Source organism: Muscardinus avellanarius (genome assembly GCF_963383645.1).
Source record: "Muscardinus avellanarius genome assembly, chromosome: 18".
Lineage (NCBI taxonomy): Eukaryota > Metazoa > Chordata > Mammalia > Rodentia > Gliridae > Muscardinus > Muscardinus avellanarius.
The window spans coordinates 27,771,901-27,789,126 of NC_137804.1; the positions used below are offsets into that span (position 1 = coordinate 27,771,901).

At 41.7% G+C, this 17,226-nt stretch overlaps 1 protein-coding gene across 1 annotated transcript in view; it reads right to left on the reverse strand.

Moving 5' to 3' along the window:
* The window catches only part of CACNA2D3 (calcium voltage-gated channel auxiliary subunit alpha2delta 3), a gene marked incomplete at both ends in the record, with an annotated part of 933,053 nt that overhangs the window by 108,504 nt on the left and 807,323 nt on the right, over positions 1-17,226 (reverse strand). The window contains 2 exons of the mRNA XM_080715370.1: positions 5,993-6,037; positions 7,165-7,226. Of these exons, the coding sequence (XP_080571496.1) occupies positions 5,993-6,037; positions 7,165-7,226 (107 nt within the window). The remainder of the gene's footprint in view (positions 1-5,992; positions 6,038-7,164; positions 7,227-17,226) is intronic.

Sequence of the window (17,226 nt, forward strand, 5' to 3'; positions counted from 1 at the left end):
TTTTATTACAAATATTGAACTCCTAGCCCTCAAATCCCTTTATACTTTTACAAAACTTCTCAGTTTTAGCCTGAAACGAATACTGAGAAGGCCCCCTTCCCGCCTCATTTCTTGCATCAGAGGACATCTGCGCTCCCTCCAGAGGCCAGCAGTGCATGGAGTAAGTCAGACTGGCCATTAAAAGTTTCTTGGGTTTGCACCAGGAGCCCTCTCTCTTGTGGAGCTGGAGTGAAGACTATTTCAGAGCAGAACTTAGGAAACCAGATGGTAAAAATATAAGGGTAGCAAGCTGAGTGTGTTGGGTTTATAATCATGGTACTTGGGAAGCTGAGATAGGAGAATCACAGATTCAAGGCCTCAACAACTTAGTGAGATTCTGTTTCAAAGTAAAACAATAAAATAGGGCTGGGAGTGTATCTCAGGGGTAGAATGCCCCTGGAGTCAATGGTCAGTCTCCAGTTAAGACACAAATACAAAAAATGCCTAGAAGAACACCAGATGACAGCTATCAAAGTTTTTCATAAACCATGGTGTGTGGTGAAGAATAGGAGGAGGAGGGAAAGAAGGAGGATGAGGAGGAAGAAGTAGAGGAGGAAGAGGAGAAGAAGGAGAAGGAACTGTAACTGCAGGAAGACACCTCACACTTCACACCATCAGCTAGGGTACTACCCTCTTGGACAGAAGACGCCCAGTGGTGTCCCTTCCCCACAGCTCCGTTTAAGCAAATGGGACTTGAATCCAGTGCCATGTCATCCCAAAGCTCACATGCCTGCCATAGCTGACTCCTCTACCTTCAAGAAAACAGGACATAGTTGTGGTCTCTGGGTTAAGGATAGATTTTGTGGACCACAGGTTACCAACAGAAACTGCAACAAGTAGCAGAAAACCCAGCCAGACCACCACGTGCCAAGCATGTTGTGTGCCTGGATGGAAACAAGCAAAACAACAAAAGTGACAGGTGTTGGGATCAGTCTGGTCAAGGCGTGTCAACCTTGATCTCCCTGCGCATAACAATCATTAAGCTAGCATCTGAAGCCAAGAGACTCAGACAGCGCTCAGGACTTCTGTGCATACCCACAACTTGGTAGGGAACAATCTATGGATGAAAACAAAAAATCCTCATAGGCTAGGGTCTAAAATCATACTTGACGATGCACTCATTTTGGTTGGATTAGTTTACAACCTAGCAGATGGTCATGGAAAGAGGATGTGGAAGAGCCGCCAAGGCTCATGGGAGATGGCTCACCCAGCCTTCCAATCCTCCCATGATGTCTCACATGGTACCCTGGCACACTGGGCAGTCTCTGCTAGGCAGGGGCTGGGAAGAGAGTTTATTTCCTTTATGCTGAGAGCCCATTGGAATGTGTTCCTTAGATCACACTTCCAGTTACAATTTTGTTGTTTTACCTTGTTCTTTTAATTCACCTTTCTCCATTTCCATTATTATTTCAGGAGGAACCAAAGCAGAGAAGAGGCTTTGTTGTACTTGTGGATGGCTATGTTTAAATTTCAAGGTCATTTTGATGATAAAAATATTTGGTCACTTTATTAAGCAAGAAATAAGTACTGCCAACACTGGAAATGACAAATCACTGAGAAAGTCGGAGGTTGGTGTGAACCTGAGTCACTGAGTCTAAAAGGACTTCACTAAGTCCTCATCACAGGCAGTACTGTGCTGTCTTACCTGCAAACACTTCAAGGTAAATTTAGTGACCACATGACTTCCCAAATAAACCTCCCTATAAAAACCACTTGGCAGGCTGGGGGTATAGCTCAGAGATAGAATGCACCTGAGTTCAAGTGTCTGTCTGTCTGTCTGTCTGTCTGTCTGTCTCTCTCTCTCTCTCTCTCTCTCTCTCTCTCTCTCTCTCACTCACACACACACACACACACACACAAACACACACACACACACACACACACACACACACACACACACACTATTATGGAGAGGTAGGAGTAGAGGAAGCCTGTTCTGAATTAGCCAGCATATGATCTGATCATTTGTTTTTTCTGTGCCTCTTCACAATAAGTAATATTCAATAGTTTTTCCTATACTCTTTCAGCTATAAGAGGAAATAGAGGAGACATTTCCCCAGCTCTTCTCCCCTGTGCTACTTACCCCCCAAAATTGAACCCAGCATTTTGGAAGGTGTCTGCCCATCACCCTGTCCTATCGGTATACTACCAAGCCAAAAGGTTTGAAGAAACTGGCTGCTTCAGGTTCTGACACATAGCATAGCACCTAATCCACCGCCACCTTTGGCAAAGCATCTCAGGCTGAGGCTGTTCTTCAAACACAGAGGTAAAAGGACAGGCAGAAAGAAATTGGTTTAAAAAAAAACTTTCTATAATGATTTGATTACTCGATTTGATCAGAGAAGTCTCATTCTTGTTCACAAAGGCAGACACCTGACATTAAAGTCCAAACCAGGGGACTGGTGGTCACAGACTGGAAGGAGAGGGGATTTGGGAGTCAGAAAAACCAGGGCCAAAGCTGGTGTTGACTGGAGGGTGGTTTTAACCTGCAGGCCAAGATACTACCTTTATATCAGAGACTTGATGTCTGCTCTCTGTGTGACTTTTGAGTCTTCGTTTCCTTATTGGAAGGGTGGCAGTAGCACTATTCCATAGAGTTTTGAGGATATTTAATGGGAGGCTACAGGTCAGGTGCTAAACATAGCTCCTAATGCAGACTAAATCTCAGAGAACACATGCCTCCAGCCAGCCAGCCAGCCAGCCAGCCAGCCAATGTTTATCATTTATCTACTATGTGTATTTTTTTTTCTTTTTTGGTACTGAAGATGAAACCCACTAGCCTTCTATGTCCAAGCTACAACCTGATCAACCCTATTTTATTTGATTATTTTTGTTTGTTTGTTTGTTTGTTTATATAATAGTACTAAGGATCAAACCCAGGGGTATTCTACTTCTGAGCTATACCTCTGGCCCTTTTGATTTTTTGTTTGTTTTGTTTTGAAACAGGATCTAAATTGCTGAGGGTCTCACTAAATTGCTGACGTTGGCCTTACACCTGTGGTTTTCCTCAGTCTTCCAAGTACTGGGATTACAGGTGTATGCCACCATGCCCAGCTTATATAAGCATTTTGTAAGTAATCTAATGTTACAATTTTAGTTTATTAAGGAAGGAAGTTCCTTAGTTCCTAGGAGGCCTTGGAGGCAGACTGGCTGAGCTGTTGCTTTTCTTTTTGCCTTGTTTCAAGGAGAACTTTTGTTTTGATTGGTGAAACAAATCCCCAGTACCACAAAAAAAAGAAAAAAAAAGAAAAGAAAAAAAGTAGTGTGCTGTGAGTTGTCTTCATTTTGAAGAGAAAGAGAGAGAGGGAGAGGGAGGGGGAGGGGGAGGGGGAGGGGGAGAGAGAGAGAGAGAGAGAGAGAGAGAATGAATATGGCTGTTTCATCTGAGGGCGAGGCCTGACTCTGCATTCCCTCTATTTTTTCTCCAAGTCTACCAACCTAGTCCCTATTATTACAATTGTGGAACAGACTGATTCTTCCTCTACATCACTTGATATATCCTTTCATTGTAGATCTACTATCTTCTCAAAATCCTCTGTCTTTGAAATAATTTAGTGCAGAGGAGTCACTTTGGAAAGTATGCTTGCTATGACTCACCTGTGTCCCTCCCCACAATGGTTATTCAAATGATCCTCTGATCTACCCACTGGCTGCTCTGGATGGTTCCAGGTATTGAGGTCACAGCTTCTTGTAGGTAGCCCAGCTATAATTCAAGGAATCTCTCATATGCCAAAGGAAATGCCAAATAGTCTTAGAGATTGATATTACTAATCTCTACTTCTTTGTAACAAGAGAGACAGAACTGAACATATTATGAACTTTATGAACTATTTTTTTGTTTTTATGTTTTTTTGTCTTACTGGGAATTGAACCTAAATGCATTCTACCTCTGAGGTATACCCACAGCTCCATTTTAAGTTTAATTTTGAAACAGTGTATCACTAAGTTGCAGAAGTGCTTGCTGAAGCTAGTCTCAAACCTGTCTCAGCCTCCCAAGTACTGGGTTTATGGGTATGCATCACCATGCCCAGTTTATTATAAAGTTTTTTATCTTCTCACACCTCCTTTTTTTGTACTGAGGATGGAACCCAGGGCCATTCTACCTCCGAGCTACACCCATAGCCCTATTTTTTAATTCTTTTTTAAAAAACATGGTCTCACCGAGTTGCAAAGTATATAACAAAGTAGCTAAAGCTGTTCACAAACTGAGATCCTCTTGTCTCAGCCTCCCAGATGCTGGGATTACAAGTGTGCACCACCATGCCCAGCTTTTCTCACACCTCTTCAGATACCTCCAAAGGGGACAACCTTCTCATCTTCCCCTATCTTTGCAAAATAGTGATGTTCTCAACTCAGGTAGAGACAGGGTGAGCTATAGGAGAAGACTCTCTGGCTTTATTCATCAAATTACTTAGGCAAATGTCTATTTATCTAACCAGTCAACCAACCAACCAACCACCAAACAATGATGAACCCAGCTACTAATGAATAACCAACCAACTACCTAACTACTCTCCATCTCACCAGCTAACTAATCCTTGATCTGTGCAAGTCAAGAGCTTAATCCAGTGAGTCAGGACACTAACTGATTACCATCATCCTTGAGTTGTGTTGTTCTTGAGCTAAGAAGCCCTTGACTAAGACAATACATTTCACAGTGACAGAGGGGAGAGTTGAGGACCTGCAGGCAATCCTATAAAATCTATCCCTGAATTTACTAAAATAGTGTCACTCATAAAACATCACAGGTGCTCTTTTCTAAAAAAAAATTATTTTTGACCTGATGATTCAAAACAGTTGAACTTCCACTGAAAACCTGGTTGACTGGCTTTTACTCTGCATGTTATGATTCATACAATGTTTATGGTTATCATTAGGATTTGATTTTTCTTTTGACCTAGTAGCCAGGTCAAAATGGGGACCAAGCATTTTTGTTTTAACTCTATCCTGCACTCCCTTTATATTTATGTGCTTGTTTTTCTTTTGTCTATTCTTTGATATATGGTTGGTTAAGATTTCTTAAATCTTTGTGGTAACCAGAAGGAATGTAAATATCTAATTATTTGTGAAATTTAGTTTGTGTATTGCCTAATGTTTAGCTAATGCAGAGAGAGAAATGCAAGTAAGCTAAAGAAGAATAGGTCACCATGATTCTCTCTGCTACAAAGCATGAGGCAGAGGATGTACCAGATTGGATGTTGTAAAAACATAAGTCTGATTGATAGATTAGGGCAATAACACATTCTTTTTCCATTTCTTATATGTGGGATTTAAAATCTTCTTTGCAAAAGGAGAGAGAGAGAGAGAGAGAGAGAGAGAGAGAGAGAGAGAGAGAGAAAAGAAGAAGAAGAAGAAGAAGAAGAAGAAGAAGAAGAAGAAGGAGGAGGAGGAGGAGGAGGAGGAGGAGGAGGAGGAGGAGGAGGAGAAATTTTAGGAGGAAAACATTATGTAGAATAAAAAACCTGATTTTTAGAGTTTTCAGCTCCAGATTTTTGCCTTATTATATAAAATTAGCTGAGTCACTTAATTTCTATGATCTTTCTTTGTCTCATCTTCAAAGGAGCCTATCATCTGTGCCTATTTCACTGCGGAGGGACAGCAAAGATGGAAAGAAGATAAGGCATGGGGGAAAGCTCTGAGAACCGTAATGTGGGCTTCAAATGGTAGTTACGTGTATTATTTTTATTAACAGAATGTCAACATTTTTTAGTACTGTCCATGAGATATTTAAAGCACTTTTTTCTACCTCTCATAAACAAGCTATCTGATTGGAAGGAGTATAAAAAGAAAAAAAGAAATAAAGCAAATGTCTTTTAAAAAAGTATTTTTGGAGACTGGCCCAGAGTGATGTGTCAGACCTGGCTCTGTCTAGAGCAGCATTCCGAATGCCAGAAAGCACTATCTGTCACCTTCCCTGGGCCAGAAACAATGCAAAAGCAGGCGGCCACCTTACCTCATCGTCACAGCTGATAGAACATTTGCCGTCCAGAGCAGCACACTGTATGGGGAGAAAGCAAGAGAGAATGTGTTACTGGGGAATCTCAGGATCTGCTGTGGCTGCCACTTAGATCTTAAGGTCATGGCCAGTGATGCAAATACCAAATTTCACCCCCTAAAAAATGCTTCAAGATGATATGCAGAACTTTCTAGAATCAATACCAACTGCAGATAACAACATAAAAATATGCATCAAACAATTGTGAGAAGGCTGGCTCTTTCCCATCTATTTTATGTTGTCATTCAATATTTATGATATCATTTTAAGATCTCAAATCATTTGGCAGCAAGAGATATAATTATGTAATTATTTAATTTTAAATTAAATCCTAATGACAGAAAATCTATGTTTTTAGTTCAGTTTCCTTAAACATCTTAATAAATGATAAACCATCCAATCTTCTTATCCAATCACATGTTAATAGGTATCTAGGTTGACTCCATATTTTAGTTATTATGAATAATTCCCAGTGAACCTGGGGATATGTGTATGTCTTTGATGTGCTGATATCACTTTATATTAACCATTATACTTTATAATATATATATACATATATACATATATATATATATATATATATATATATATGGAGAGAAAGAGAGAGGAGAGAGAGAGAGAGAGGAGAGAGAGAGAGAGAGAGAGAGAGAGAGCGCATTGAGATTCCTTCAAACAGAGTACATCAAGGAAAAGAATGACCATAAATTCTACAAGCAGTATAACCTTTTGGCCAAAGAAGTTTAATACATTGACAAACCCAGTCATATGACGGTCTTCTAAGTTGCAGTAAAGAGATTCACGAATGAGCATGCATTACGAAAGATTAGGAGAAAATCAGTATGACAATTACAATAGGTCCCAATATTAATAGAAAATCTCTTTTTGGAAGGTCAATATGTTGATCTCATAATTCAAACTGTTCCTAAGAGCAAATTCCCTACCTCCCCAGCATGTGGTATCTCACTCGCTGACAGCCCTTTGTGTTTGCAGTAGAATGAATGGAAATCTGAGCAGCCAGCAGTTCATTTTACATTCATCAGAAGTCTGGCACATTTAGGCTCCCCGTACCCAAACACGATCACCTCTATAATAACAATGTCATTAATGCTCCAAGATGCTTATAACCTTACCTGTCTGCTGGCAGTCCAAAACTTCCTTTGGAAAAATTCAAGTTTCATCTGAATGCCTACAGCTAAGACAAATTATAAATAAAACAAAGTATCAGAGATCCCATTACATAATTATTTGAGATTATCACTGAAAAGTATCCATCATGACCAGGAGCTGATAAAAGCATTCCAGAAAGAATGTACAGTTAAGCATACAGCTAAGATTTTTTTTTTCCTCCCATGAAAGGAATTCTCAAGGTTACATATTCATAGAACTTTTGATATAAAACAAATGGAATACATTTCAGATGGCTCTTTGGAGATGTGTTACTTTAGTGTTTGTAAGATCCATACACTTGCAGTAACAACCCCACCATCAACAACACAAGCTGCAATAAGGACTAATAAAAAGAGTGCATTCAAATCATCACTGCTTTAGCTCCTGTTTCATGGGTTACTGTATGAACTCTAAGGCCTAAAACATGTATTTTAAATGTGCTTTTGAGATACAGCTTTTGAGAAGCACCCATCAGGAGGCTGATATTCAGAAGGGAGGATGAAATTTAGCTTAACTGGCCCCCTAGTGTTCATATTTCAACTTCTTTTCTCCTCTGGATCTCTGGTGAGATTATACAACTGTCTGTGGAAAGCTCCAGAAAGCAAGAGTGCACGCTGGCTCTAGTGATAGGAAAGTACTAACAGGAAAGTGTTAGGAAAGTGTCTCAAAACCATGTCATGTGGGGTTTGGTAGAACCTTAGAAGGAGACCGTGAACAAACTCATCACATTTCTCTCCATGCAGACAAGTCAGCATAACACCAGATACGAAGTGGACAGGGCAAAAAGCTCATCAGTGGTGATAAAACGTAAAGGAGTTCAAAAGACTGAGACTCTGCTGAACTCTCCCAATGGATGCAGACTTCTAGATGCTGTGCTCAAACTCCTTGATTTTTTCCCCATTTCTGCAACTAGTACTGTTATCTTTCTATACTTCTTGCTTTTCCTTCACCACCATAATAAGTTCTCCCTAAGTAATAACACCCACTAAGACTATACAAGTAACGCCAGGTGTGGTGGCGCACGCTTGTAATCCCCGCGCTTGGGAGGGGAGACAGGAGGATGGCGCAGGTTCGAAGCCAGCCGCGCTGGCTTAAGAGACCCTGTTTCCAAAAATAAAATAGGTCTGGGAGTATATCCCAGAGTTAGAAGGGCTTCCAGGAACCCCAATACCCCCCAAAAAAATAAAAAATGAAATAAAATGGTCATGAATATACAAGTATAATAAAATAGTGTTCTAATACACTTTTAGAATTTTGCATGCACCAAGTTAGACCTCCTACATGGATAATCATTGCTTTGCAGGCTGCAGAACCTTGAATCTTCATGAATGTCTTGGGCTATTACCTTGAAAACCATCAAATACATTTCTCCTTTTTAAGAAGCTCTTGGAGTGAGCCCTGAGAGTAAAGGCTAACTGGGTATGTATCCTTAGAGACTTGCCATCTCTCTTTGGACTTAGAATTTCAAACTCTAGGAATCAGGGGAAGATGAAGGAGAAACATCCATATAAATTGTAATCACTTCTAAATAAAGGGTTGTTGAGGGGTGATTCTCAACACATTAGGACCAGCTGGGCAACACTGATGCCTGAGTATCCCCCCCACACCTGCCAAGTCTATTTAAATCAGGTTTCTGAGTGTGAGGATGTTTCTAGACAATTTTGGGGAGGGAGAGGGGAGAGGGAATAGGTGATTCTAGTGTTCAGCCAGGGTCAAGGAGTGCTGCTTGGTGGACTTCAGTAAATCAGCTATGGCAGACCTACTATGTATGATGTAGGTCACCTGGTCAGAGCACAGGCTGAGGTGCTTCTCCCAGTCTTGAAGGAAACTTCAGCAAATACTTAAAGGAAACTGACTTTGGAGTCTGAGGGCTGATGATGGCATGTCAAATAAATCTGGTCCTGTGCAATGCCCGATCAATGAGTGCAGGGTGTGCCTCAGGAAGCAGGTTGGGATTTGCTCAGGAGTACCAGCAGCAGAGGTAAGTGCCTGTGCCCACCAAAGGTGTGGGACAAGTGTCTCTAGTTTTACAAAACACAGAGAGTGTGCCAGTGCCATGGTGCATGATATAATCCCGGCTAATCTGGAAGACGAGGCAGGAGGAGAGCAAGTTAGAGGCCAGCCTGGGCTAAATTTAGCAAGACCCTATCTCAGTGGTAGACCGCCCCATGTTCAAAATAAATGTACCAAAATAAATACACAATAAACAAATAAATAATGGGGCTGGTGGTATTCCTCCAGAGGTAGAGCACTCTTGGGTTCAATTCTTGGTACAACAAACAAACAAACAAACAGGGCTGGTGGTATAGTTCAGTGGAAGAGTACTCCAGAGTTCAATCCTAAGTACTTGGGTGGGGTTGGGGAGGGAGGGGCCAGCACCAAAATGACCTCAAAGAAGGCCTCAAAATTGTTGTAACAGCACTTGTAATCCCAGTACTTGGGAGGCTGAAACAGAAGGATCAGTGGTTAGAGGCCATTCTTAGCAACTTAGTGAAACTCTGTTTCAAAATAAAAAGCATAATGAAGCCGGGTGTGGTGGTGCACACTTGTAATCCCTGTGCTTGGGAGGCTGAGACAGGAGCATCGCACAGGTTCAATGCCAGCCTCAGCTACTGAGTGAGGCTCTCAGCAACTTAGTGAGACCATGTTTCATAATAAAGTATAAAAAATAGGTCTGGGAGTATATCCTGGAGGTAGAAAAGCCCCTGGGTTCCACTGCCAGTACACACCCCACCCCCCCAAAAAAGCAAAATGGTCTCAGGCATTGCTCAGAACTAGAAAGGCCCTGAGTTTAATTCTCAGTACCAAAACAACAGCAACAAAATGTTGTAAGAGCCAATAATTGGTATTTAAGAGGAGGGAAACAGGTTTCTGTCTCCCTGTATCTCTCCCCACAGCCCTCCTTTTGCAGCGCTCCTGGGACAGCCCTCCCCAGGAGGCTGGCAGCCAAAGTGTCCTTGGAATGCCATCTCTCAGGGCCAAGGTCGAGAGTCAAGGCAAGCTGGGAGGCCCTGCAAGATAGAAGCACGAGAGTTCCCTGAAGAGCCCTCCCCCAAGATAGCCTTCTCACGCTATTTCCCCTGGCCCAGCCACCATGTTGAGTCCCCCCATCAGCATCCCAGGCCCTCTCAGAGCACCCCTCCATTCTTTGAGAGGCCCCATTTCTGCCTCCCTGACAAAGCTAGCTTCCCTCCAGGGTGTTTGTCCATGGCGCATACTTGGAGTCTGCTGTCATCTGCCCTTGTTGGTCCTGCACCCCAGCTCCTCTGGTGCTTTAATCTTTCTTCATGAGTCAGTCCCTCTGCCCCATTAATCATGTGGGCCAAGTCTCTCTGATCTCTTTCCAGCCAGCTACATCCTCTCCCTGGTCCTGATGCCCTAACCTAGACTCTGCTTCCCTCCCTCCTCACTCACTCCCTGTCTGGGCCACGAGGTTGCTGCCCAGGGCTCCCAGATAGTCCTGGCTGCAGTCATTCTGTTGAGCTTCAACATGGCCCAGTTCCTGCTGGCTAGCCCCCTGCTTCCTCCAGCAATAGTGGCTCTGGCCTCCCATGAGCACCTCTGGGTTTGTGGTATTTCCGCCTTCTAGTCAATACACTTCTCGAGATTGACAGCCCCACCTGTGGCCAGCCGCCTGACTCTGCTCAGTAGGCTCCTCGGTGCCAAGCGTTATTGGGAATGAGACTGCCCCCACCCCAGTCTGGTTGAGGAGGACTTGCATAGGAAAAGCTATATTAGGGGAGCAAAAAACAAAGAAGCTTGGAGTACAGAGGGCAAGGCTGACTCAGCAAAGGATGCTGGCGAGCTTTGTGTAAGATAAAACATAGAAATGCAATGGGGATCTGGAAAGAGGGCCCGTGTTTTCGGGCAAGGGCACCTGAAGAATGTCCTGTAGGCCAGGATCTGCCTATTTGATCAGGCTAAATACAATCTATATTTATAAATAAAATTTTATTGGAACACAGCCATGTCCATTAATTGACATACCATCTATGGTTACAATGATAGAAGTTAATTTCCTGATGTTGGCAATAGGTGACATTAAAGATCTTTACAGAAGTAGTAGAATCATATTTTTATTTTACAAATTTATTTATTCATTTATTTACTTATTTGATATTGGGGATTGAACCTGGGACCTCACACATGCTAGGCAAGCCCTGAGCCACATCCCCAGCCTTTTTTATTTTTATGATTTTGTAATACTGAGGATTGAACCTAGAGGCATTCTACCTCTGAGCTATACCACCAGCCTGTTATAATTACAGACATGTGCCACTGCATCCAGCCCCAGCCCTTTTATTTAATTTTGAGACAGGATCTCACTATCTTGCCTAGGCTGGCCTCAAAAATGTACTCCTCCTGCCTTACTCTCCCAGTAGCTAGTGTTAAAGGTTTGGGCCCAGCTCAGATTTATATTTTAGAAATCTCAGTCTGAAAGCTTAGAGAAAACCCAGAAAGTACAAGAAGGGAGAAAAAGATGTGTTTGCCACTGGTGTATTGGGCTCATTTTATTTCTCAGGCATAAAAATGTTTTAAAGTACAAAAAACAAAACAAAAAAATAAGAACAAAAAGCCCACCCCAAATATCACTATTTTTCTGTTTTGTTCCACATGTTTTTCCTTTTCAACCTTTATCAGAGAACACATGTTTACATCAGCCAGTCCCACTCCTTGCCCCATCCCCCTCAACCTAAATGCAACCTGAGATATCTGTCATGCCCGTCTGTTTTGGTCTTTCAACAACATTTCAGGCCATAACAGTATATTCTGCTTCAAGTCAGTCTTGCTAATTTAATAAAGCAAACAAGGACAGAAAATGCTTTAGTGAAACCCAAGTCCCAAGGAGAGTGCAGAAAATAAAAACACCATTCCTGGGGTTTGAAATTTTTTAGACAGTCCAGAAAATCATCAACATATTTTCCCTGGAGTTTGTGGTACCCTCACTTCCATGGCTTGTGCATGCCCCAGGGTCTCTGCGGAGAACCTTCACCACGTGGCAGAGGCAGTCTCCTTTGCAGAGCAGCATTATTATCTTATTCACTTCCTATGAGCTAGATGGATATAACAATATTGTCCCATAGGATCCTTCCTAAGTACCAATATAGATTGAGCCTTCCAGGACAGTGAACTGAATGTACAAGATGATTTATGGAAATCAGAAAGCATCAAACTCATTGTTAGGAGATTGCTATCCCCAAAAGCCCAGAACCCTGTGTGTGAAATACTCATGCATCTCAAGCACTTACATCTCTTTGGTTTTGAATTATCCTGTACATTCTTGAAACTCAAGGCAATAGTCTAAGAAGGCCAGAGAAGATCTATACAGATTAGCAACACAGATCACAGACCTTCAATGGAGTGTCCTCTTTCCGATGTCCTCCTTTCCCAACCTCCTAACTTCCTACTAACTCTCCCTCTCTCTCCATCCCTTCCTCCTGTATTGATCAGGAATGCAATGAGTACTAAATGGCAGGTTTATTGGAGGGAAACACGAGAGACACAGTAGCCAAGAGCTACTTGGGCAAATCAGTTTGCCCAAACCTACAGAAAGGCAGCTTACTTCCAGGGCTCTGACTGTGCTGTCCAAATTGGTGGCCAATACCTACATGTCGCTATTAAGTCAAATTCATAATCCCACCCCTTAGTTGTACCCATCACATTCCAATAGCTCAGTGGTAACGTGGAGCTAGAGGCTACCAACTATTGTTGGTACTGTGCCAGTATCGAATATTTCCTTCATTGCAGATAGTTCTTTTGATGGTGATCAGCAATCTCAGGAGGATGCCAGAGAAGAACCAGACATTGGCAGTTCTTTAAGGTGTGGAAGTAAAGTTCTCTACAGACCTTCCCATATTTCCAAACCCTGGAGATGAAGGGGATGAGATTGACCAGCATAGAGTGTTTGGAGTTCTTAGAATAGATGGGATTGCCAGTGGAGACAACTTGGATGTGCAAAGGGAAGTTGGTAATTAGTTTGAGAGAACCCCCCAAAAAATCAATGCAGTATGCTCAATGTGGCTACCACCCCCAAAATTTATTTATTTTGCTTTATAAAATTTGAGAATACAAATTACATTTCCAGTGCCATTATATTCAAATGCATTCAAGATGAAATCATGCATGCGTCTTGTATCACGTTAATAGACATGCATTCAAGTGTAATCCGAAACTCACGAAAATAACAATGTCACATGCAAAATTAGAAATAAAATAACTTTTTCATATTGCATTCATTTAGAAATAATTTTCTGTGGGCTTGGCCTCAACTTGCAACATACCCCTAGGAGCACAAATCCGGTTTGTAAAATAGTGCTCACCAGGCCTGGCACGCAAGCTCACACAGACACCCCTACTTCCAGTCTTGCCCAGTCTTCCAGCCATATGATACATTCACATATACACGGAAAGCTCATCCAGGAGACAGATAAGCAATTTGCTTCCACCAATGAATTCTAAATGGAAAGTTTTTGGGTTTTTTTTTTCTTTTGTTTTGTTTTGGTTTTTTTTTGCTGGGAGAATTGGTTGTGACTCCTGTCTCTAATATCCTTGGATATCACTTTGTTTCTACATTGAGAATCATACTGGTGTAGCTTCTGAAAAGGAATTTTCTGGGACCAGGATTAGTTATATTCCATAATATTCTGTGCCTTAGGACACTAATAGGTTGATCTTATTGTCAACATTCACATTAGAATTTGCTTCAAGGACTTTCAATATTTTTTTCTTTCATTTTGTAGCCAAAACACCTTTCATGACAAGGTGTTGAGACTGAGCAATAAATTCATTCATAATAAATTCAGACTGTTCACAGCTAGAAATATTATTTAGGGTATAATATCAGTGAGTAAATGATTTACAAAGCCATGTTATTAGCTGAGCAAACATTTAAAGTGAATATTTTTTCCTTCACAATTAATGAAGGGTGTGCTCCACCATTCAAATTCTGTTAGCTGCTCCTTCTGGAATTATGATTACATATGGACCCAAAGGACAAGGATAGACAAGTCAGTCCAGTATTGAAAAGTGCACTGTCCCTGACACTGGTTATTGGCTCTACATGCTCATGGACCAGGTGGGCAGTCACATCCCAGAGCTTCCCTGTGCTGGCCTGGCCACAACAGGAGGGTTTTCTGCCAATAGAAGTTTTCTTCCAACTCATGGATATAATCTACATAGAAACCTATCTCTTTAGTAGGGAAAACAAAACTATAGTAAGTTAATAATAAATATAATACCTACTGAGGATGTCCCATGACTGTAATCTCTTAGGAGTAGAACTATCCTTCATACACAAATTCTATAAATAAATGTCCATCCAGATTTTCTCCTCTAGAAAAATCAGCTCCCCTTGCTGGTCATTATTTTTCAAGCAAGTTAGTGACTTTTTTTTTAATTTTTAAAAACCTGCATTAATATCTCCCACCCAAGCTTAGTCCCACTTTGAGTGTATCCCTTGATTTTTATTTCTTCGTGCAAAGATTGCTAGTAGTGATAGTAACAAGGCCTGGCACATTTGGATTCCAACATGCCTTAATTAACAGTCGACCATCATAGCCGTTAGCCAAACCACATTTGTTTAAATATTTTCTTCTGTTTGTTTTCAAAACAGTGAATTGCAAAGTAGAACTAACAACACATTTGAATGTCACTTCTTTGGAATATGTCACCATTAACCCCGGGTTTGGAATGGGGCCACCATTCTGGAGTGTCGAAGGAAAGAACCCTGACCTTCCTTACATCAAATGCGAGCCATTGCAGAGGTCTGCTCAAGTCCAGGAGAAATGACTTACCACATGAATAGCCACTGAAAGCTGTAATGTGAATTCTGACATAACTCATCTGTTAAATATTTCATGTGAAGATTTTAATGAATTGCACGATGGAATGTTGGACAAAAAAAGACAACTGAATCCTGGGACTAATTTGGGCAAAACTGAGAGCAGAGTATCCTGGGGAAGATGAGGAGGGAGAAAGGCAGCTGTGGGCCTGTCCCCCTGGGTGTCAGGCGGACAAACCCAAAAGCTTTCCTAAAAAATGATAGGAGAGAAAGAAGCAGCAGCAACAGCCTTTAGAAGGATATTCAGAACAAAGGAATACGTGTTGGTTATAATCTTGGGAAAGCCTGGACATTCATCTCCAAAGGACGGTATTATTTCAGAAATCAGGGAGGGGGGAGCCTAGTCCCATAGCAGCAAAAACACCTCATATTTTAGCTGATGCCAAGTGAAGAAATATAATGACAAAAGGGGAGGAGGTATTTTAACTATAACCCCCTAACCGATTGCATATTTCACTTCTGAAGTATTCCCTGTGGTATGGGGGGGGGGTAAGTGTTCCTCTATGTACACGCTTTTAAATAACAAAGAGCTACATGATGTATGTCTGTGGTGAGAGGAAGGGAGGGGAAACAGGGCTCACATTATCACTCGATTGACAGGGTGATAGCAAGAGATTTTCTTTGAAGACTCCTAGCTGTGGAGGCCTATTTTAATCTGGGACCATCCCTGCCTACTCTGTGCCTGGCCTGGGGAATGTGTGGAGGAGGGCCCATCCCTTTGCCCACGTTTCTTCCCTGTTCGCTTTGCTTTTGTCCAGTCAGGGCTTCTTGGGAAAAGTCACCTTTGGCAAAGTATAATAAATGACAATTATACATGTTTCCTCCATTTGGGTTCTAATTACTTGACCGGATCAATGTTGAAAAGAATTAACAGGACTGTGGGATGGAATAATACTTTTCTTTTCACCCCTGAGGTAATCTGGAAGCATTTTTCAGACTTTGACTTAAGAAACCTATATTCCCTCAGCTTTTCGAGGCTGCTGGAGCTGGCATCAAATCGGTTTTGTCAGATCATTTTATGCTCGCACGACTCTTCAAATATTATTATTTCAATAAACTTTCCAATCCAATACATTTCTAGAGTCAATTCGTACTCTTGCAACTTTCCAGAATAAAGCATTTAAGCCCTGGGCTTCATTGTGTTTTAATCAGGGATGCACAAATCGGTGTCATTAAGAAAATTATAAGTCTCCAAATTATAGCTCCCTAGTTAATAATTTCCTATTAGGTCACCACTTAATAACATTTACTGAAGAGATTATGACAAAATTGGGGGTCACATTTCTAAACATTTTAAAACCCATAGTGGAATGACCATGTATAATTGCCAACACCCCTGAGCTGGATGTTTGCATATATTTAATACAACACATCAATAAAATAATCTTGCAGGCAGCTAGGGTGCTGGAGGGGTGCCTGCCGCTCAGTCCTCTGACTCCTGGGCTCATGGTACAGGGCATGGTGAGGAAAGGGACTTGTCTATGCACACACAGCTCACTGGCGGGACCCTGAGTCTATTTCAAAGCTCCCACACTAGAATTCCCTCCAGGGCTGGGTGGGAATGGTGGTACACTGGGAGCCACCCTATGTTTCCCAAGAAGGCTGCCCTGCGGAAACATGATCTGGATATTACAAAGTTGTCTGACATGGCAGAAGAAACTGAAAATCTTAGGTTATTATATAGGCAATTTATTTGAAAATATATAGGCTCTCAAGAGAGTTTTTTGTTGTTTTGTGGTATTAGGGATTAAATCCAGAAGCAACATACCTCTTAGCTATACTCCTAGCCCTATTTTAAATTTATTTTGAAACAGGGTCTGGCTAAGTTGCTGAGAGCCTCACTAAGTTGTTGAGGCTGGTCTCAAACTTGAGATTCTCCTGTCCCAGCCTCCCAAGTAGTAGGATTAAAGATATGTGCCAATATACCCAGCTAAAAATGCTTTTGATTTGCTAAAACTGGCATTCTCGCCGGGCGTGGTGGCACAACCTTGTAACCTCCACGCTTGTGAGGCAGAGACAGGAGGATCGCGCAGGATTGAAGCCCAGGAGGATTGTGCAGGTTCAAAGCCAGCCTCCCTGGCTTAAGAGACCCTGTTTCCAAATAAAAATATAAAAATAGGTCTGGGAGTATATCCTGGAGGTAGAAGGGTTTCCAGGAACCCCAGTACCACCAAAAATAAAAAAA